General features: G+C 51.1%; 1 protein-coding gene across 4 annotated transcripts in view; it reads right to left on the bottom strand.

Annotated features, from left to right (window-relative positions):
- CREB3L1 (cAMP responsive element binding protein 3 like 1) overlaps positions 1 to 5,529 on the bottom strand; it is a 46,995-nt gene extending 41,466 nt beyond the window's left edge. For 2 of the 4 annotated variants that reach the window (XM_049825664.1, XM_049825662.1), the window contains exon 1: positions 5,214 to 5,529. In XM_049825664.1, coding sequence (XP_049681621.1) covers positions 5,214 to 5,321 — 108 coding nt within the window. In that variant the 5' untranslated portion in view covers positions 5,322 to 5,529. The remainder of the gene's footprint in view (positions 1 to 5,213) is intronic. The other 2 variants (XM_049825661.1, XM_049825665.1) reach the window with 2 other exon arrangements.
- Between the last annotated feature and the right edge of the window lie 15,853 nt (positions 5,530 to 21,382).

The raw sequence follows: 21,382 nt of genomic DNA, 5'->3' as shown, positions 1-21,382 counted from the left end.
TCAGAGACCCATGAACTTCCGAGTTCAGCTCTGGCTTCATCCTGCTGCTAGAACTTCTGCAGGTGTAAGTCCTGCTATGAGCCAGTAAGGAGCAGCATGGACATGAAGTGGAGGAACCAAGAGATGGATCCAAAGAGACTAAGGAAATAGGAAAATCTGGGAACTATTGTTTTAGGATTAATTTCCATCAGGCCAGATCTGATGGCCCCACCAGGTCTCTCTGTATTTGTGTTCCAGATCCCACAAGAGTCTCTGACTGGCAAGTTCCAAGCAAAATTTAAAGAAAAAAGTCTTGCCTTAGCCAGTACTTGGCTGACTAACCAGGGATGTGTCACTGACCAAATTTTACCAGGCGTGGGAATAAAGGGCCAAAATGCTTGCTGCACGTGTCCCCCTGAGGGACTACCATCAGTCCCAGAGAGCCAGGCTCCCATTACAGCAGACCTCCCCCGTCTAGCAACTGGAAGGGATGAGAAGTGGATGACCAAATCTGCCTGAGCTCTTCGTCCTCACTGTGGGCACAGATGGTGAGAGGGCTCTTACACAGCATGAAACTCACTCAGACCAAAGATCGGTCCAAGACCTAAGCACCACTTAAGTGCTATTTATGTTTCTGTAGCAGGCGTAAGAGGAATAGAAGTGTGTACAGGCTTCTTGCAAGAGCAACAATCAACCATGGTAAATAGCCTCTCCTTATCTTTAGGGGAAGCTGTCCTTATGAGTTGCACCAGCACCGCCCTCAGCCTGCTCAGTCCTGCTACTCTTCTCCTTTCTGTGGGCCAGGACAATATTAAAGAAAAGAGCACACGGTAGGCACAAAATGCAGTTTGCACTCAAGGAGCAATCCACAGAGACAAGCCGTTCTTCTCTGCTGTCCCTCAGTAGGCTCCAGAAGATGCCACTTGTCACATTGCCCAGGCATATAGGATCACAGTAAAAGAGCGCGTTACTGTGCATTCCCCAAAGGGTTAGCACTACTGAGACAGCCCGAATTGCCATTTTGCAACTTCTAACAGTGGAGACCTCGACTAGCATGTAGGCTATTTTTTTTGCCTTGATGTCTCTCTTTTAGAAGGAGGTAAAGAATATGCTTTGAAAAACATAGAGTCAAAATAGAGCTGTGTTTACATGAACATCCAAAATAATCTTTGAAGGTATTTTTCATACTATAAAACGCAGAAACATAGGGAAGAAACAAACCCACTGGCGTACTGGGTTAAAAAGAAACACATGACTCCTGTTTGGCTGGTTTATTCTGGCTTCATTCTGACACCAGAGCGTCACAAACCCAGTGAAGCACAGTGGTGAATCTGACTCAAAAGATAAGGCTTTTGAAGAGTTTCACAGCACTGATAAGAGCTGAGAGAGAAGGTAAGAGCTCTCTGAGTGCAGCTGTAATAGACCGTAAGTGAATAGATGGGTGCTCACAGGAATGACCAGAAATGATGACAGGTGAAATTGATAAGCAGGCACTGCATGAAGGATCAGCTTCATTTGTGATAGGTCCTTCTGGCAGAAAAAGATGAGCAAAGTTGCCTAAGTTCAAGAGCAGTAGGTGGCCTCCTGAGCCAAAGGAGACTGATAATGCTGTTAGTAGTCATCGTATGTAAGTCTGGTTACACTTCTGCTAAGTGAAGTAAAAAGAAGCATTTTGTGTCCCTTGGAGATTTCCCCTCCAAGTACCGAGCAGACACTACTGTCCTTACGATTTAAACCTCCCCCCACCAAAACCCATCATATAATCACAGACTCATGCAGCTTGAGTGGGAGCTCAGGAGGTCTCTAATCTGACCTCCTGCTCAGAGCAGGGCCAACACCAAATACAGGTTGCTCAGGGCTTTGTCCAGATAGGTCTTGAAAACCTCCAAGGACAGAGCTTCCACAGTGTCTCTGGGCAGCCTCATCCACTCCTAATTCTCCTCAGTGTGAGAAATTGTTTCCTTATACCCAGTCTAAACCTTCCCCGTTCCAATTTATGACGACTCATCCTCCTGCCATGCACTTATGGAAAGAGCCTGGCTCCGTCTTCTCAGTAACTTCCTCACCAGTGCAGGCAGGCTGCTGCAAGGTCCTCCCGGAGACGCCTCTCCTCCAGCCGAGCAAGCCCAGCTCCCTCAGCCTCTCCTCAGAGGAGAAGTTCTTCAGTCCCCAGCTATGCTGGTGACCATCCCCTCCACGCACTCAGTTTTATCAATGTCTTTCTGGCACCAGGCAGTCCAAAACTGGACATTGTATTTCAGACACAGTTTTATGATTGTCAAGAAAAGGGGGATAATCACTTCCCTCTGCCTATCTACCACTGCCCTCCTGTTGCTAGCTGCTAGCTGCCTTTGCTGCCGGGGCACAGCACTGCCCCATGACTCCTGCTGGGTCAGTCCATCCATCCCAGGGGCAGGAGCTGGTATTTGTCCTTGCTGAATTTCAAGAGGTTTCTGTCGACCCATTCCTCCAACCTGGCTAGGCCCCTCTGAATGGCAGCCCCCCCCACTTAATTCAAATTAATATTTTTTTTGCTGTTTCAAGCACACAGACCTTTTCAAGGATGCATCTACAGACGTGCCTTCATTACTTTTGTCACAACCTTAGATGAACAACACAGAGAACCATTTTTTAAAGACCAAGATGACTCATTAGAAGTGCCAAGGTTCAGGAAAGGAGAGTAGCTCAGAGAAGTGTAATTCTTGCCCCAAAGGAGCACAGCCTCTGCAGTAAGGTTCATCCATCTTTTCTTTCCGCTTCCTTTCTGAATAGAAGAAATCATCCTCACAAAAAGTTTCATACTGGCATTTTGTGGCCAAAATTCCTGGCCTGCTCTAAGAAAAATGCTTGCTGAACAATATCTGGAAAAGTTTGCCATCTTTGAAGCAAAGGCACTGGCAACTTTGTGAGCTATTGTGCACGGTGATGCTTTGCACAGTTCTATGTCAGAAGAACTTCTCAACACATCTCAAGATCCCAGGAGATTTGCTGGATTTAGTAAGAAAATGTAAGTGTATTCCTTCCCCCCATATTGTCATGCAGAGTGAGAACAAAGAGGGTGATGTATTATGTTCTGGCTCTTGTATCACCAACAGATTTGGTAGGCGAGAAGCGGCTACAGAATCTCTTATGTTTATCATCTGCAGCAAGAGAAGGTATCAGCTTGACTCTCATACTCCAGCAGAAGTTTGCAGTGCTGGCAGTTGGGATAAAAAAAAAAAAAAAAAAAAACCACAAAAAAAATTAAAATCCTTTCTACTTGTAAGTTGAGCAAAACGTTGCCTGAGTCACTGCAACCTACTTAACGTGAAGGCAAGGGTAGGCTACTTCCAGAAGCAGCTCTCCAAGCAGAAAGGCCATTTAAATGAGGCAGGACAGAGCCAGCCTGCACATGGCCACCGCACACTTGAAACACACTGTCCTGGCAGGTGGCACCAGATGGCACTCTTACACAAAAGCTTCTTTTCACAGGGTCTGCTTGCAGGCAGGGGATGTATTTAAGCTATAAAGAGGTACCGCCTATATCGATCAGGGGTTCCCCGACTTCTGACTGCAGCCCATGTTGCACCTAGGTAAAAGGGCTGGTGCCAATACATACCGTTTTCACTTCGGTGAGGGAATAAACGGTCCTGGCAAAAAGCACTTCGTATCAGCATAGCTTCATCCACAGTGCATATATATGAAATTACGGAAAGCACAAGGCTCCTGACAACAGGTCTCTCAGATACAAGCAGGCAAGGCCTCGCGGTGCGAGCGAGCGCTCCGTCTTGGGGTGACGTGCCATTGGAAGGTCTGCCTGAACACAGCGGGACCGTGCTGCCTCCCGCAGAGCCCGACCGGAGTCGGTCCTTGAGGCACAGCGGTATCTCAGAAATTAGAAGCTGGTGCGATTTCTGAGAGATGGGGCTGCCTGCATAATCTCTTTCCCAGACCCGCTGTGTCTCCACACACCAAGTGTAGTGCGCTTAACATTTATGCAAATTCTGCATCTTTACTCTCTCCTCCACAAGGGAGGCAGCATAAAAGGCTTTAGTTACCTTTTGTGTAGCAAAGCAGAAGTGGATTCATCAGGTGTTTAACGGCTACAGCCCTCCTCTCCCTGTCCCCTGCTTCTGTGTCACGGTGCTGGCATCTCCCCTGCTCCCGTTGCAAGGGTAGCCCTCAGAGACGCTCACAGTGCTAACAGTGGGAACGCGGGAGGTGCCCGTATTGCGACAGGGGAGTAACAAGCCGTGGTGAAAATCTCTCTGTCCGGGGCAGGCACACCGTCCCACGGCTGCAGCTGCTCGGAGGCCGGTGGAGCCCCGAGTGCAGGCTGCGCTCCGCTGCCCGGCGTGGGATGATGCCCTCACCCTCAGCCCAAAGCACCTCCGAGGTGGGGGGGCCCTTCTGCCTCAGGGCCGGGTCCTCCCTGGCAGAGGGGCTGCAGGATTCGCAGCACAAACTCCCACCGAAAGCTTGGGGCAGGACAGCGAAGAGCCTGTGCTCGCTTGCTCAGGGAGTAGCTGCTGGACTGGCGACTCGCATGACTCCTCGGAGCGGCTGGGCAGTTTCCCTAGAGGTGAACAATGCCCCTTTGGTTTCTTGGGACTGGCAACGCGTTTTCCTCCCAAGTCGCTCTTCCCCCTCACCCTTCTCTCCAAAGTAAATCAGCCCAGTCTTGACGCCAAGCGGGAGACGCTTCGTCTCCCAAATGCCGCTCCGAGGAAAAGTTACCAGCAAAGGAGAGCGGAGGTGCGGAGCCCAAAGGTCTCCCGACGGCACCCGGCCGTGCCGCCGGTGCTGCCCGAGCCCAGCGGAGCCGCGGCAGGTTGTGCGCTCCCCGCTCGGGACCGCACGCTTCTCCCCCAGCCACGAGTCTCAAAAAAGCGCATTGTAAGAAAAAAACCCAACAAAACCCTGCCGTTCCCCAGCCGGGGATCTCCTCGGGGTGCCGGACGCCCGCGGGCGGCGGGGCCGGTCCCGGGGGGCGCTGGCCGTGTGCGGCGAGGGGCACCCGGCTACCTGCACCCCCCCCCCCCCAACCCCGGGGCACCCGGCTACCTGCACACCCCCCCCCCGGGGCGGCCGGCTACCTGCACCCCCCCCCCCCGGGGCACCTCCGCGCTCGGGGGCAGGACCCCGGGGCCGCGGCGAGCCCCGCCGGCGGGTCCCGTCCCCTCTGCCGGGTCTGCGGCCGCCCGCTCCGGGTGTGTGGGGGGGTGGGAGGTGGGTTGCCGCCGGCGGTCCCTTACCACATTGCTGAGGAAGTCCGCCTCGCTGAAGTCGCCGAGGTCGAGGAAGCCGGCGCCGGCGGCGGGGAAAAGCCGCTCGGCGGGGAAGGGCTCCAGGATACTGTCCATGGTGCCCGCGGCGCGGGGGCTCGGCCGCCCCCCGCGTTCCGCCGGCCGGGCTCACTGCGGCGGTACGCTCCCGCCCGCCCCCCGGCGGCGGCGGCGGCGGCGGTGGTGGCGGTGGTGGCGGGAGGGGGGGGGGGGCCATGGGGCGGCGGCGGTGGGCCGCGGCGGGGAGCGAGCCGCCTGCCGGGGACGGGAGAGCGGCGGCGGCGGCGGCGGCGGCGGCGGCGGCGGCGGGGGCGGCGGCGGGTGCCCGCTCGGGGCAGCTGTCAGTGCCCCGCCGCCGAGGGGGCGGCCGCCGCCCGCCCCCGCCCGCGCACCGGCAGCCGGCGGGGCGGGACTTTCCCCTCGCCGACACCCCCTTAAGGCAGCGCGGAGGAGCCCTCGGTCCGCCGGGGAGGGCGAGCCCGGGGGCTGCCCGGGGGGTGTCCGTGTGTGTCCCGTCCCGTCCCGTCCCCCCCCCCCCACACCCCGGGGGCTGGCGGAGGGGGCCCGGGGGGGACGCTGGTCCCCGATTTCGGTTGGATGAAGTGAAGAAAAAACGTCCCCGCCGGCAGAAAGGCGGTGGAAGCCCCCCCTCCCCTGCCTCCCGCCCCGGCCCTTGCACTCCTCGGGGAGCAGAGCCCCAAAAAACGGGTCTTCCGAGGGGTCAAGTGCCCCAAGGGGAGCCGCAAGCCGGCAGGGAGATCTCCTCGCCCCGGCTCTCCGCAAGCGGGCTCGCAGGTAGGCCTGGCTGCGGCAGCCCGTGCGGCTGGTCTGTAATTAAAGAGTTGGGCACCATTAAAGAGCTTCAGGAAGATTATATGGCTTCAGATAAATAGGATTATGGATCCCCGTCCTCTCTGATCCTTGCTCCAACCAACACTCAGGAAAACCACTTATAATAATCCCGTTGAAGAAGCCCTGACGTTTTATTAATCTGTCCCTGCTTTCGTGGCTCCTCAGAGAAGGGGCTGGAGGCCCAGTCCCCCGCAGGGGCTTGCTTGGTCACAGGAATATGGAGAAAAAACCCAAAGTCAGCGGTGCACCTCTCCTGGAAGAAAGCTGGCTGGAAGTTGCCAGCAGCGAGGGTCCTGGTGGAGAAGTGCGGATCTGAGGCTGGCTGGAGCCTGCGCTGGGTTTCTGTCCATCCAGGCTCTCGCTCCACACTCCCCACGGGTCTCAGGACTAACAGCACAAACCGAGGTGCTCCTTGGCTACTCGTTGCACAAGCAGCCGCGTGCTACCTTCTGCACACAAAAGCCTTTATACTTGCACACACAATGGGCTCTTTCAGTTACATTTACTTTTACCTTACGTTTCAGTCAAGTGTAAAGAGCCTTTGGGTAAAAGGTCAGAGACATAAATTCAGCCAGGATGGAGTTGTGCTGAGAAAATAATGCTGTTCCTCCTTCCTTAATGGTAAAGAAACCTCTTTGTCAGTGCGGGTGCCAGTGGGTTTAAAGGGGGGAACACAGAAACCTTTGCCACCGTAAGATGGGGAGAAGAAATACGTCCAGACCCTTCAGCAAGAAGCAAAACTCTATCTCCAAGCAAGGGGAAAGACATCTTTCCTTTAAACGTCCCAGTCAGCAGGGTTCTCGGCTGCGAGGGGTACAAGGACCGAGCCCTGCAATAGCAGTGGCGTGACAGCCCAGGGTCACGGAGCACGGGCAGAGCCACGACAGGGGCAGCTTCACCTCCCGCTGCTAACCAAACACGGACATCGCTTCCCTAACTGCGAGGACTCACCGGCGAAACCAAGAGTTTCCGGCTCAGTGCCTCGCCCAAGTTAACACAAGGAAGACTCTTCTCAGGACACACGCTGTATTTATCCTCAGCGCCAGGCCGGGGAAGCTGAGATGGTGTCAGCTCCAGTGACTGTTTGCACAGCATGGGTGGCAGTGTCATCAGAAAAGGTCAAGCAAAGTAAACCTCACTTACTTGTTTGCGCTCTGAAGGAAAAATGCTTTGGCACTTTCAGACAGGGATTGTGAGGTCCATTCAGAAGATTAAAATATCTCAGAAAAAATGAAATTTCCTGCTCTGAGACCCTGCTTCTATTTAATACTTTCAGTACTGAACATAACTGCCCAGACGCAGCTACCCTGTCTGTCGCTGCTGCACCTCTGCAGGCAAGGAAGGACTACAACAGAACTCCTGGTTTGCTATTGCACTGCAAAGCTGCTCTGTCCCGTCCTGGAGAGCTCCGATAGAGACCCCCATCCCTAGCACTTGTGTAGAGCTTTGAAACGGACATTTTCCCCATGTCAGACACGAGTGTGGTCCATTAAAGGCAATGCAAATGTTACCTCTATGTTCAGAGTGTCGCTGCTCACCCTCTGGAGCCAAAAAGGAGAGGTATTTCTGCAGGCAAGAAGTTTTCTGCTCCAGAAGAGACCTGGGAACAGGGAAAGTGTTGATGGGAGTGAGGAGGGGGTGATCGCAATTCAGAAGCACTCGGACGTGCTGCTGCAGCTGGCAGCGGGTGCCCGCAGCGAGGGGGGAAAGGACAGGCTGAGCAGCACTGCTGCAGCAGAGTCCTGGCAACTACAGCACTTGCAACACTCGAACAGTGTTAACAGCCTCACACAGCTGTGAAAAAGGCAAGTGTCACGCTGGGATGTAGATGTAGGAATCCTCCTACAAAACCTTTACGATGTGAAGTTCCCCTTCTGCTCTGCGGACGACCTGTGCAGAATATGGTGTTAGCCAAAATACCATGCTCATCTGAGGTGCCACCCCTCAAGCAAGATGGGGACTAGCTGGGCTGAGTCCATAGGAGGGCAGTAGGAACGACTGGAGAAAAAGTGAACCCTAAAAAAGGACTGAGGGAATTGGGCTTCTTTGGTCTAAAGAGATGACTCTCACGTCAACAGCCTTTAGGCACTCAAAGAGCTGCAGGAAATAGGAAGGCAAGAATTGCTCTCCATTGCCACACTGGAGGGGACAAGCAGTAACAGACGACTGCCTGGGAAGCGGCAACATTGCCTTCACCGGAGCATCTTTAAAACCAAGTTCTGCAGTCATCTCTTAGGACATAGATACGGCAGATCAGGAGGCAACCTTGGGGCAGCGGCTGAATCACATGATAGCTCAAATTCCTTTTCAGCCCTGTTTTCTCTGATTTTATATTTAGACTTACTTGCAATTTGATCACAGCAGGAGACTGAAACAGCAGCCAAGTATGTTTAGATTGAACAAGTCTCAAACTGACATCAGATAAGCCTTCCCGGCCTCACGACGTTTGATACTGCAAATGCACATGTATGACCAAGCTCATTTTATCAGTGCTGAGAAGTGAATCATCAACCCAGTTCTCATAAGAAAGGGATCTCGCTCTCCTGTGCTCCATCCTGCCTTGTCTCGCTGCCACTGCCTGCCTTTATGCCCACAGAGAGAGAACTCCAAGTGTCTTCGTACCACTTTGCATTTGCTTTGCCTTCACCCTGCACCATTTTGAGCGAGACATGCAAGACAAGGGAAGCAGCCCCTGGGCTTGAACATGTGCACAGCAATCCAGGCCATTTTGCAGCCTGCAAAGCTGAAGCTTTTGGTTCCCCCCCCCCCCCCCCCCCCGCCTCTGCCCCAGACCGAGCCAGGAGGTTTCACAAACTCATCGAGGATGAGTGTTTCTTGAGGAATGTGAGGAGAATTGTCTACGTCGGTGATTTTTGGTTTGCTCCATGCAGGCTCCGTTGTTACAAGAGGGCTCGTCTGTCTGGGATTTGCCGTCATTTGCAGCCTGGAGAGCTGGTATGGGAGTGATTCACGCTGTTGGAGCTGCTTGCTTTGGGGGTCAGCCTGGCTCTTTAGGACTGCCACCACAGCAGAGCTTTTACTTCAAGTCTGGCAAAAGATACCATTTGTCCTGTTTATTTTTCCAGCTTTGGTGTTCATATGGATAGAATAGCTGGTTTCTGCCACAAGCTGTCTTCCTAGCCACGAAGGCTTTCTGGAGGCATGCAGGCTCCATACTTTGGCCCTTTAGTAGCTCTTTATAGCAGTCCTGCATTTATTTGTCTCCAGCTATTCTCTGGATTCCGTTACCTCTCAGTTTATTGCTTGGGGGTGGTTTTTTCTTACTGTTTCGTGCAACACAGACAGAGGGAGAAACTGCTGCGTTGTAGGTCCCCTCTGCTCCTGAAGTCCCACTGAGAACAAGGTGAGAATGGAAATGGGACTTACAACCTAGTTCAAAGAAGGGGCACTGCAGCCCCAGACAGTCCCTTAGGAGTCAGGCAGTGTGTGCCATCACAAGTAGTTACAAATCCAACACGCGGGCCATGATTTCTTCATTTAGGTTTTGTGGGAACAATTCAAAACCCATGAAAAAGTCAAGATAGGAGGGGAGGAATCCAGCAAAACATCCTCTAGCTAAAGGTAACTTTCGAGGAAGGACTTGCAGATGCTGGAGCCTTTCTCTGCCCTCTGCTCCACAGCCCCGCCTCATCCGGGAAATCTGGCTCCCTTTTGACTTCCTTCCAGTGGCTGGTTTAAATTCTCTCTCACACACTCTTCTCCCTCCGGCCAGCTTCAGCTGCTCTCCATTTCATCCTTCCTCCTGGATGCCGTCTCCCAGCCAGGTACCCAGCACACCTGCTCCCACCGCCGGTGAGCAGCAGTGGGACGGGGAGAGCAGCCAGCAAGGAGATCAGACCTCTCACAGCTCCCTGCTAAAACCAGAGAAGGGGGACACACCTGTCAAACCAGAGTGTTCGTAAATCTGCTGCCGCAGCTGGAAGAGGAAATTAGTTGCGTTCTGCGTGTTGCTTTGCGTGCAGCCGCACAGAACTGGTACTGCATTAAATTAAATGTCTGCCTGCAAGCAGACAAGTTTCATCAGTAACCTCCAAGTCCAGATAGGTGCGAGCCACACTGGAGCACTCGAGCGAGGTGCAGACATGCACGTGTGCGTGTGCTAAGGGAATGTACACCACAACTTGTGCTTTTTTTCCCCCCTCTTGCTTGGGAAGTAGAGGGGAAAGTGAAGAGCGTATTAATTGCATGTTTGCATATGGCAAGGATCCATGAATGCTGTGGTTTCAGTGAGCACCCTAATGCTATGTGGGGAATGAAAGGGAAGCCGCGGAGCTCAGCGCTGCAATTATTATTCTTTCTGGGGTGAACTTAGGGCCCTCGGATAGATCTAAATGAGCCTTGCAAACAAGGAGTGAGTGACAGGGAAGCGGGGAATGCAAGACCTAGGGAAAGGAGAGCCTTGAAGACAAGACACCAGACCCTAGGAACATCCCCCCATGGAACCCCTTCAGCCTCCTGGGAAAGTGGCTGAGCTGCCTGCAGCAGGATCAGGTATGCCAGAAAGCAAAGCCCCAAAATAGAAAATGGGTACTGTAACAAAAGATGAGAACTGAAAACTCACCACTTTGAAGATAATTGATAAAGGGGGGGGAAATCTCTTTGTATCTCCTTCACTTCTCCACGGTGGGCTAAGAATGTTTCTCTGCCTTGTCACACACAATCTACCTTCCCTGCTCTGTAACTCAGAAAGAGAAGAGACTCTTCCCACCCACCCCCCGGCTTTTTTTTTTTCTGGCAATCTCCCTGGAGAACCAGACAACTTTCAGGGTGACTATATGAATGAAGAGTAACTTCAGTATGAGGGCATCTCCTTCCAGCAGTTTGTTAGCATTTGAAGATGTACATAACTCCCCTTCAGGAAACTCAGGTGAATGGGAAGCTGCAGGACAGCAGAGGGGGGCAGGTGCCTCAGCTTTCCATGTGCTAATTTTTACTTACTCTACTCTACCAGGCTTCTAGCCTGCATGGTTGCAAGGCCATCTTCCAAAAGGGACCCGGTCAGCCTTCACGGGGCTGCAGACAACCTGACGAGTCATTCTGAGGGGGCTCTATTGCCTCATTTCTCTTAACTGTTTCCCACATTTCAAACCTTTTCCAAGGAAGGATGAGGGGTATAGCGGCACACCCTGTTTGACTGAATTTTATCCCAAGAAGATACCTTGCATCAAGGAGCGGGAAGCAGACGTCTTTGGAGCAGGAGGGAGCTGAAGAGCCACTGGAACAAGACTAGCCGAGTCGGGGCAAGGAGACTGCAACAGCTCTGCTTTGACACACTGCGTGCGCCGTACAGAGTCACCTCCAAACCCCCGGTGATGACTAGGAGGCAATCCCCACTGATCTGTGCCACTTGATCCCTCAAGCATGGCGGAGAAGTCGGACATTCACACCTTGGCTATGTCCAATAGGATCTGCCCTGATTGGAGCCAGGCAGTTCCAGCACATGCAGGCTGGTTGGGGGAGTGGGGGGGGGACCACAGTGCTCCCTGCCCTGCCAAGGGTTAAAAGCAATGTCCGGATCCACAAGCAGTCCTGGGAGGAAAAAAAGCACAACCCAGCAATTCAGGCAGGTCTCACCCCCGTTTAAATGACATTGTTTCAGTGCTGTCTGCCTCGCCCCTCAGTGGTAATTACAGACTTTCACTACAGGGGAAAGAGAGACACGGCAGAGGAAACCTTCATTACAGACTTATCTCCTAGAGCAAAAGCAACCCCAGTGTAATGTCTGGGGCACGTTGCCAGGATCAGCCACCAAAGCAAAACGCTTACATTTAGGACAAAAATAAAAGGGGGAGAAGTGTTAAGTGATTTGGGAAGATCAGAAGCCCACCAGGTTGGCTGCTGTACAGCGCTGGGTGTGGGGAGCACTTTGGAAGAACTGGAAAGCCGCCCTGGTTTTAAGTGGTGCGGTTTGCATCTTACATTCTTCCTTCCTTCCTCCTTCTCCACATGCTCGTGTCCCCTGATGTCTGCGTGTGTCCCTTTGTCACCCCTGGCAAACACCAGCGGGCTGGGAAGGGATGGTTTCCCGAGGCTTCCCAGTTTGATGTTCCTCAAAGGGGCAGATAAAGCTGCAGGTGTCCTTGGCTGACCCCTCTCCCTTTTGCACACCTAACTTAGAATATACACTCAAGAACAGGCTTCTTGTATCCAAAGCTGGGGGCTCCTTCTCACCTTGTCTATATCACAGCGGCCCAAAGTTTGAGCTCTGTTAGAAAGGATGCAGGAATGATGCAGGAGGGGTTTTCTTCCCAGCACGACACGCCTCTGTTACAGCCCACGGCCGTTTCCCGTTGCTGTGGTACATCTCTCAGGGTTAGTGTTGACCTGCCCACAGGTGGCTGACGCCTCTGGCAAACACGGTCTCATTCCCGCTGCTCTCCTTCCTCGTCCCAACTTTCTGTCAGCAAGTGACAGAGGTCCAAGCTAAGTTGCCCCTCTTAACCCCCGGGCATTCACACATGTGAAACTGGGAACCGCTATCACGGCACGGGTAGCTCAGTGTTTGTGGGAGAGCTCATTTTAGTGACAGAGTTTTCCTGCAGAGCCCATTTTTGCTGCCGGTGGTAACACCTCGGTCTTGCAGGATCTGGGGCTTGGTGCTGCATTAGAAAGATCCTTCAAACCAACAGGCCTTGTCCGCAGGCAGCTAGCGGCAGGGATGGGAGAGGGCCGGGGGGAGAAAAGCGTTCAATCAGTTTGCCATTAAGATGTGTCTAGGGAACTGGCTGAATTTTAATTGTTCTTTCCTACTCGGTGAGTGAGCACAGGAAAAGATTTACCTTCTGGCCTTTCCATTTGGGCATGTTGACATTTCCAGGCGGCACTTTCCTCTGATGGAGAGGTTTGACGTCAGGTGGGCTGATTAAAGCCTGCAGTGCCTCTGACTCATTTGGCTACGGCCTGCGCAAGGGGATTTGTAACGTGTCTCTTCTCTTTCTATCACTCGTTATGGTTGGTTTTAAATAAATAAAGCTAAGCTCAATTCACAACTTCAGGGAAGACGCAGCTCGGCTCAGGCTCAAATACGCATTGCCATGGCAACAGATGCTGTCAGGCGCACGCAGACATGTCACTCTCGGCAGCGAACTCCCCTGCCCAAGCGGTGCATGGGGCTGGGGCTGGCAGCAGGACGGCAGCGTGGAGCTGGCACTGCCCATGCCGCTTGGGCATGCAGCTGGTCTTGGGAGCAGCCCAGCGCTCCCCTGCTGCTCTCCCAGCCTCAGGAAAGCTCACCTGAGCCAGCCAGCCGCCCTCTCGCTGAGCAAGAACCACTTCGGGGGAAGCCCCGGTAAAGCGGGGTTTGCAGAACTCCCTGCTTGACCGGCATTCCCAAGCTGAAAAGCCCCAGTGTGGCTTTTTCGACTTGCAAAAAGGAAGAGAGGGACTTCCTGGGTCAGCAAGTCTCATACAGCTGCAGCCAAGCGTGTAATGCAACCCTCTTCATGCACCGATCGAGCTCCGAAATAAAGAGATAAAAATTATCAGCTGCCTTCCAGAAGCCCCACTGAGCAAAGCCCTCACGCATGCTAGATAGATGCCCAGCAAGGAAACAGAGATGCAGAGAGATGTGGTTTCTCCAGCTGACTGGGGGGTAGATAGGCAAGGCAAGGCAGTAGAGTCCCTGTCTCCTCTGTTCCAGAGTACCCATCTCCTTGGCATGCTGAGCATGGTCCCTTTGGTGCTGCCACGTCCTGTACAGCTCTTGATTCATCAAGAGCTTGAGTATGGCAGCAGCCCAAAACGTGAAGCATGAAACATACCCAAAGGCAGCAGCACTAAGGAAAAGGCTCTCTGAAGTACTCAAGAACTCACCGCCTGCGGCAGTGCGCTTGTGCATCCCTAATGTCCACTCGTGTACAAGAGAAATGAGAGGTTCTGGTTTGTGTGGCAAACAGGGCTAACAGCGTTGCCAGGTCTTTCTTTCTTCAGGCATCTCAGGACATTTAGTGGTTTTCTTAAAGCCTGAGCACCTGGAGTGCTGGGAATGTGGAAGATTCTCACCTCCCAAGCTCTTTTCTTAGGTGACTTCTGATGGCTGCAAGGAGCTGGCTGAAAATGCACCTCCCTGGCTACAACACAGGCAGGCAAACCGAAGAAACCATCATTTACTGGTTTCAATGCTATTATTTTTAGACCACCCCCATTGACTGAGATCTGAATTATGGTTTTCATTTTGGATCGTGGGCAAGCACAGTGCGCACAGGGTGGCACTTGGGTGCTCTCCTGCTGACCTGAGCTGCACCAAGAGGCAGCATATACCCTGTTGGACACTTGGGAAGGGGCAGAAAACAACTTGAGTCAAGAACACAGTCCTCTCACATAGATCACTAGGACTGGGGAATGGTTTCTAGAATAATCCTCATTTTGTAGGTTTAATGCTTCCCCAGCTGGGGTCCCAAGCTATTTTTCTACCACAGCTGATTTGAAATTAACCTTACCTCCTACAGTCACTGTACCCTGACACATCAGGGAAGTTAATAGCATGAGAAGAGTCTGAACATGTGAAATGTTTTTATGACTGCATAGATTGAGCCACATTTCCATGACAAATAACCGAAATCTGAGAAATCTAATTTACAACACAAATTCCTTTCTTTTGTGTGTCTTTCCCAACTCAAATTTGAGTCACAAACTCTCTGGGTTCTGCAGTAACTCTAATCTAGCAAAACTGTGGGTGTAAGAGAGATGAAAAACAATTGCATGAGGTCTCCAGGGCTGGTCCACAATGACTCCAAACCCTAAATTGCTCATCCCTTGAGCGTGGTTTACAACTGCAATGCATCCTGGCGGAGCTGTGTAACCAGCACTTAAATAAAGGGGAGGCAGCAAGCCCTCCTGAATCAGTGGCATCTGTTCTGGGAAGGGCTGACCCAGAGACAGCCACAGCAAGAAGGTACTGAAACCCACTGTCTCCTCCTAGAAACAGAATTGAAGGTCACAAAGTAAAGACCCCTGCAACCAGCGCTGGCCTCTGATTAAAAATAAATCCCTTTCATGCTCAGACAGTGGTTTGAGAAGGGGAAATACTGAACTGCGGTGAAAGCTTGGAGAGCTGATGCCTGGGCATCTTGGAATGGAAACACAAGTGGCATCAATTCAGGTACAGCTCTGTACCTGCAGCCATTGGCATCAATGTACAGGCGTGCTCCCTCCTCTTACCCTTCTTTCACAATAAAACTGATTTTTATGGTGATTTCATCTGGGAGCAAGCGTGAAAGCAACTCAGTCTTAGGAACAACAGAGATGAAAGACTGCTTGGTGTCCTACCCGTGCCACCTCTGGAGCCAGGAAAATCATGGTCCTCTGTGGACAGTTGGTGCTTTGCCCCAGTACAAGAATTGGCATCATTATTTCCAAGTGATGGGGGCTGCGACTGTCTCTTGCCAGAATGATAAACAAAACCAGCACTGTGGTGTGGTACTCCTACCCCCTGGTATTGTACTCTCAGTGTTAGCAGGGAGCAGAGATATTCGGGCACTTACAAGTCTCAGTTCTTCTTTTAAAATGCACCAGAGGAAATACTGGTAAAATACATTATATGGTTGGCCCACATAACTTACTCTGTCCGTTGTAACTGAGAAGGAACTGCGAGGAAAGGATCTGACATTTATATGCCTGAAAACATCCTCCGTTATACCAGACAAGGGAAAGGCATGGCTTGCAGCCCCATGAACCCTTTGAAGAAGACACGTTTTCATAAAGTACCTGAAGCAGGGGATTGAAAATGCAGAACCATTAAAAAACCTCAGCACCCTAAACTCAGACCAAACCAGAAACGTTCCTCATGAGCAGGTTAATATATAAATACACTTCACAACATATCCGTATTTCTGCAGAAGACCATTAAATTCCCAGGAAGCACCCAGTGCCAGCCCCTGGCAGAGGCAGGGTTACCGACCAAGGGAGGCTGTGAGCCCAAGCAGAAGCTCTTACGATCCCATCACAGACAGAAAATCTTGCAGTATCCTAGGCAAATATTAGTCCTGGTGCCAGCAAGTAGTTTTTGCCTGGTCTTTTGCTGTCTGATCAATCCTGTGTAAGTCACTCTTCCCTCACTGCAGGCTGCCATCCTTTCCTCCTTGACCAGATACCCAGTGGATTATTTTTGTCTTGGATCACATAGTCCCAATGTTACAATTACACGCTGACCTCAAAGACTTGCTTTTAAAATTACCCTTCTTTAGCAAACCCTCTGTCTAGTGGGTTGCGTGGTTTTCTTATTTTTTATTTTTATATCTAAATGGTTAAATAGTGGGTGTGGTTGAGGAGAGAAGAAAAGAAGAAAGAGAAAGCAGACAGAGCAAGCAGTAGGGGGGAGGGTTGTGAAGGTCACAAGTGTCCTTCTCAGGACAGGGAAGTCCATGTGCTCTGGAGAGGACACTCTTGGCTTCCTCTCTTTCCTCAGCAGCATCTTCTTCTGGAGGGTTGGTTCTCCTTGCTGACAAATGTCATTTCACTACAGAGACAGTGGCAGTCCTTCTTCCTCATGGCTACACCTAGGGACTTAATTTTTGCAGCCACTACCTAAACCCAGAGACCGAACAAACCAGTGTCCTTCAAACATGGCATGAAAATGGGGACTCTCCTCTAAACACTCACTGATGTTAAACATATCTAAACGGAAGAGACAGAAAAGCAACCCAGAAGTGCTCTGAAGGGCCTAAAGGCAAACAGGCCTACAACAGGGATAGGCAGCCATGACTGTAGAGATGTGTTCACAGAGAAACCCATGTAGGATACGTGTCACCTGTCCGTGTTGGTGCTCAGCTGATAGTTCCAACAAATTCCTGCAAAACTTCACAGAATGCACAGAAATCTCCTCAGGAGAGCTGAGCATCTTCTTCGAGGATGGAGAGTAGGAGGGAATAGGACACCAGTCTGTCCTAGCAAGGAAAAATGGGAAGCAACTCACAGGCTGACAGGAGAAACTCCAAATCTGCAGCAACATCTCACACCCAGGGCACGCGCGCGCACACACACACACACAATTTTTTTCAGTTTGCTACACACTAGGGCTTTCCCTCCGTGCTCTAAATAGCTTTAAAGCCCAGGTGAAATGGTTTTAAGGCTGACTGGAGCCACAGTGAATTGGCTCCAAGTGGGCTGGTTGTGAAAGCCAGCCTTTTAACAGCCTTCTGTCACCTGGCCAGTGGCTGCTCTTCCAGCCACCTTGTGCTCATAATGGTCATCTCCATCTTCAGGCATTTATATCACTTCCACACTGTTCTGCATACCCTACCTTTCTGTAGCCTCTTCCACACACTGGCTATGTCTCAGTCCTGACAGGGTCAGCTTCTGTCATGTCAAACCTCACCAACAAAAAGCCAAGAGTAGTACCTGCAGAGAAGACCTGCAAACAGTGCCTTGAGCTGCAGGTATTTGAGAAGAAGGCATCTGTCACTCAGGTGAGTGAGCCTGAATCCCTGCTCTGGGTGGGGGTTCAATTGCACAAGACAGATCTGAACACCATCAGACTGGAAATGATCTCAGCATTTTTGATAAAGTCAATGTTCCAGACATTTGGGAGAGGACAGTCCTCTTCCCTTCATTTTTCCTGCAGCTCCCCTTTGACAGAGCATCTTTCCCCCTTCTCCACTTTCTCCACAGTTGTGTTGGAGCGTTGCCCTGTGCTGTTGCACAGCTGGCCTCACCCATGCCTGCAGTGGCTGCATTTTATGGTGGGCGAACGGATTTTTGGTTTGGTGAGGGTTTTTTCATCGATTTTGTGAAATGCTTTTGAAGCCTGTGAAACTGAAATGGATTTGATACCCGCTGGAAGAGACTACAGGCTGGTTAGGGGCAGAAAGTACTATCAGAGCTCCAGTTAAGTGATACCTATAAATGCTGGCAAGGGACACGATGATAAGCAGGCATCTGAGGACTCACCACTTCTCTCATTTGGGTTTAAAAAGCCAAATCCACCTACTAACATTTGCTGAATAGTGGTTGTTTCACTGGTATCAGTCAGCAAGACATCAGTCAAAGGTATTCATCTCTGAAATAAAAAAATTCAAATTCCAAACTCTGCTTTTTTAATGAGCTCCAGTAAATTTGCTCCCTTTTGCAGTCCTGGGGTCAATCAATTAGAGACTGCCTAGGGAGAAGCTTAATTAAGCTCAGATAACACAACAGAGGTTTCACCCCCTTGCCTGCCCTCTATACACATCCTCCTTTACACATCTGGATAAAAGCTTCGCTGCGAAGCCTGGAGAGAGCAATCACTTCAAGCAGAGAGTCCCCGAGAGCACATCTGAGCTCCCAAAAAGCATTGCAAACTCTTGCATCATGCAGAGGCAGGAGAAGCCAGAGCGGCTAGGAAGTGAGAAGATCCACTCTGGCAGCTGCTGCCACAGGGATAGGGTGTCACTGGGAACAACAAAAGGTGTTTTTACTGAGGAAACGTGGTGCCACGAGTTATTAATCTTCTAGCAGAGGCAGGAATCCTAGAGCTGCTCTGATGGTGCTGCTCTTGCAGCAGGAGCAAGCCAGCCATTCAGGACTAGTCTGACAAATCTGGCTCCAGCTGCTCGGCTTTATTAATGACAGAAGCCCTTGAGGGGTGGGATCCAGAGGCATCACAGAGATTTTTTTCCCCTTTCCTAAGCACAAAAGACAGAAGTGGAATGTAGCTGAGGAATGCTTCGCCCTTGGAAGGGATGTAATAAATCTCCTTGGATGTGATATTTGGTTTATTTTGTGGGAGTCATTCAAAAGGAAAATGCAGATTGTGGGGCTTAGCACTCAGCCTATGCTGGCAAAGGATCCCCGACAAAGAATGTCCATTGGCAGGGAATTTCCTGACTTTGCAAGTGAGCAAACGCCTCTTTTTCGGTTACTCTAAAAGCTGTCTTGCTATTATATAAAAGGTTGCCGTAAGGCAGACTGTGATCAGTTCTTCTCCAGATCCACCAGAAGAAAGATGAGTAATAATCGGCCCAATTTGCAGGAAGAAAGATTTGGGCTGTGCTCAAGAAAGTCCTTTTTTTTTTCCCCAGGAAGGTCTCCTGGGCCGCAGGGGGCTGCTGGGGAGGCTGCGGCATCCCGATCGCTAGAAGCATTTCACGCACGCGTCAGGCACTGCTTCTGGGTGACTCCACCTCGGAGCTGGGGGGGTGGCGTCAGAGACTTCCTGAAGCCCCTGCCAGACCTCTGTTGATTATTATTATATGATTATTATTTAACAGAGGGAGTGCCGCCTTTGGGATAGGGGCTTAAGGACGACTCTTCCTGCGCTGAAGGTCACTGGACCTAGGGATAGGTTAGCAGGCAGAGGTCAGGGAAGAAGAAAACAGAAGGGAACTGGTGTGCAGATGGACTCGATTTACCACAGCAGCACGGCAAAGAAAAAGCCCAAAGGTGACTGTGGACCTACCACAGAGCAAGACGAGGCCAGGCTCACTGACTGAGGTGGGCAGGGAGGAGGGAAGGGATTACTTCTGGGGTCTCAGGTGTACCAGGTAACTCTTGGGGATGTCATGACGGAGGCCAGTCGGATGGCAGTAAGCCATCTGGGAACCCTAAATCAGGTTTAAAGGGGACCTGGTGGAAGAGGAGCAGACTGCATGGAGCCAACCACAGCTGCCTGCAGCGGTTCCACCCTTAAGGAAATCACCAGGGCGGAAGGTAGAGGGGACTATCCACCATTAGCGGTATACGAGCTGTTTTTAAATGGTAGAGGCAGTATTGCCAGTGGTGGTAAAGCTCCACTTTTTATAAACAGACCAAAGCCCTTCCACCTGCCAGTTTGGACAGGAGTGGGGTAGCCTGAGCAGGCAGAGCTGCCATGAGAGCTGCAGGACGCCTGGGGAGAGGTGGAAGTGTGGTCCCTACGCACACTCGGTCGCTCCTGCTGTGAACCCCAGAAACTGCACAGGGAATGCCCTACTAGAAGCAGCTGAGCGGTGGCATCGCTGACAGAGCCCAGAGCTCAGAGGGGTCAGCCACACAAGCCATCATCTTGTCACTCTGTTCATCCTCCAGAAATGCGATTTTGCTCACTCTGTCAGGTTACTGGAAATTCCCCTTTCTCGTGTGCTTGTGAGAAGAGATGAAAAAAAGGATACCATTAACGAGGAGATGTTTGCTAAGATTTCCTAGAAGAGGAAGTGTGTTTGCAGCACTCCGTGGAGGGGCTAAGGCCCCCACTATAGATTTTAAGAGAGTCCTTCAGGTTGCTGCCCGCCATTGTCACCGACTGGAAATTACATGTTTCAGTGTTTCCTTTCTTGTCAGGGAACACAAGGATCTTCTGTTCTGTACCCTGTGCTTTCACATGGAGAGGAGGTGCCTGTGTAAAGCTAGTGACCTTATCAAGAAGTTAGCAGTCTTGGGTTATTACCAGAGCTGGACTAAGCACTTTGCTGCTGTTATCATTGCTATTGATTTTACATTTATAGAGAGCTGCAAATTTACACAGTGCTTAATAAACACAAAGTTTCCTGGACTGCAACTAGTGATAGGAGAATTGGGAGGCCTTTTTTTTTTAAAACCCACAATTTTAAAAAAAATAAATTACATGATATTTCTATGTTATTTTTTCCACTACAGTAATAGGCTGAAGATTAGAGGAGTTGCTGCCGCACTCCTGTACGGCCACACACATCAGGACATTGCGAAAGCAAATGGATCTAACATCTCCCAGACAGAACGGCAATTTTACACCACTTATCTCACTGACATCATCCAAAGTTTTGGACAGGCAAGTCCAAAATGTGCTGGGTAACAGTGAACCAGCAGAAGGCCTTGGCTTCTACTCCTGCTGTGCCACTTAAAATTTCACCCAGGTTTTCCAAAGATGCAGCATTCTCCTCCTGCAAGAGTGGGGCTGTGAGTCTCGGACTGGGACACAACATGGGGTATCACTGGACTAGGGTATCTGCAAGCAGGAAAGTCAAATAATGTAAGATAGGTGAATTAATTCCCCCAAGGCACAGCACCATTATCAGCACAAATATTTTGACTCTGGACAAATGATTTGTTCATCAGCTTAAAAAATGAAAAACTTTTGGCTCAAATCTTTGTGGGTGTTTAAAGAGTTTTTTCTAAAGGAACCTCTGAGAGCAGGATTAATGTCCCCCATCCCCGCCACGGTACATCCAAAAGTATCACTTTGTGCAACACTTTGTGGCAGAGGGACTCAAGAGAAGGAAAAGGAACAGCAAACAACCATGGGGTCAGGGAGGTTGGAAGATGCAAGGAAAGAGTGGAAGTCTTGCGGCCTTGAGGAAAGGGAAAGGAGCACACACACTGAATCCAAATAATCTCTG

This window comes from Accipiter gentilis, chromosome 22 (genome assembly GCF_929443795.1).
Source record: "Accipiter gentilis chromosome 22, bAccGen1.1, whole genome shotgun sequence".
Taxonomy (NCBI): domain Eukaryota; kingdom Metazoa; phylum Chordata; class Aves; order Accipitriformes; family Accipitridae; genus Astur; species Astur gentilis.
Note: the sequence above shows the minus strand (reverse complement) of the source record. Positions and strands in the feature narration are given on the sequence as shown.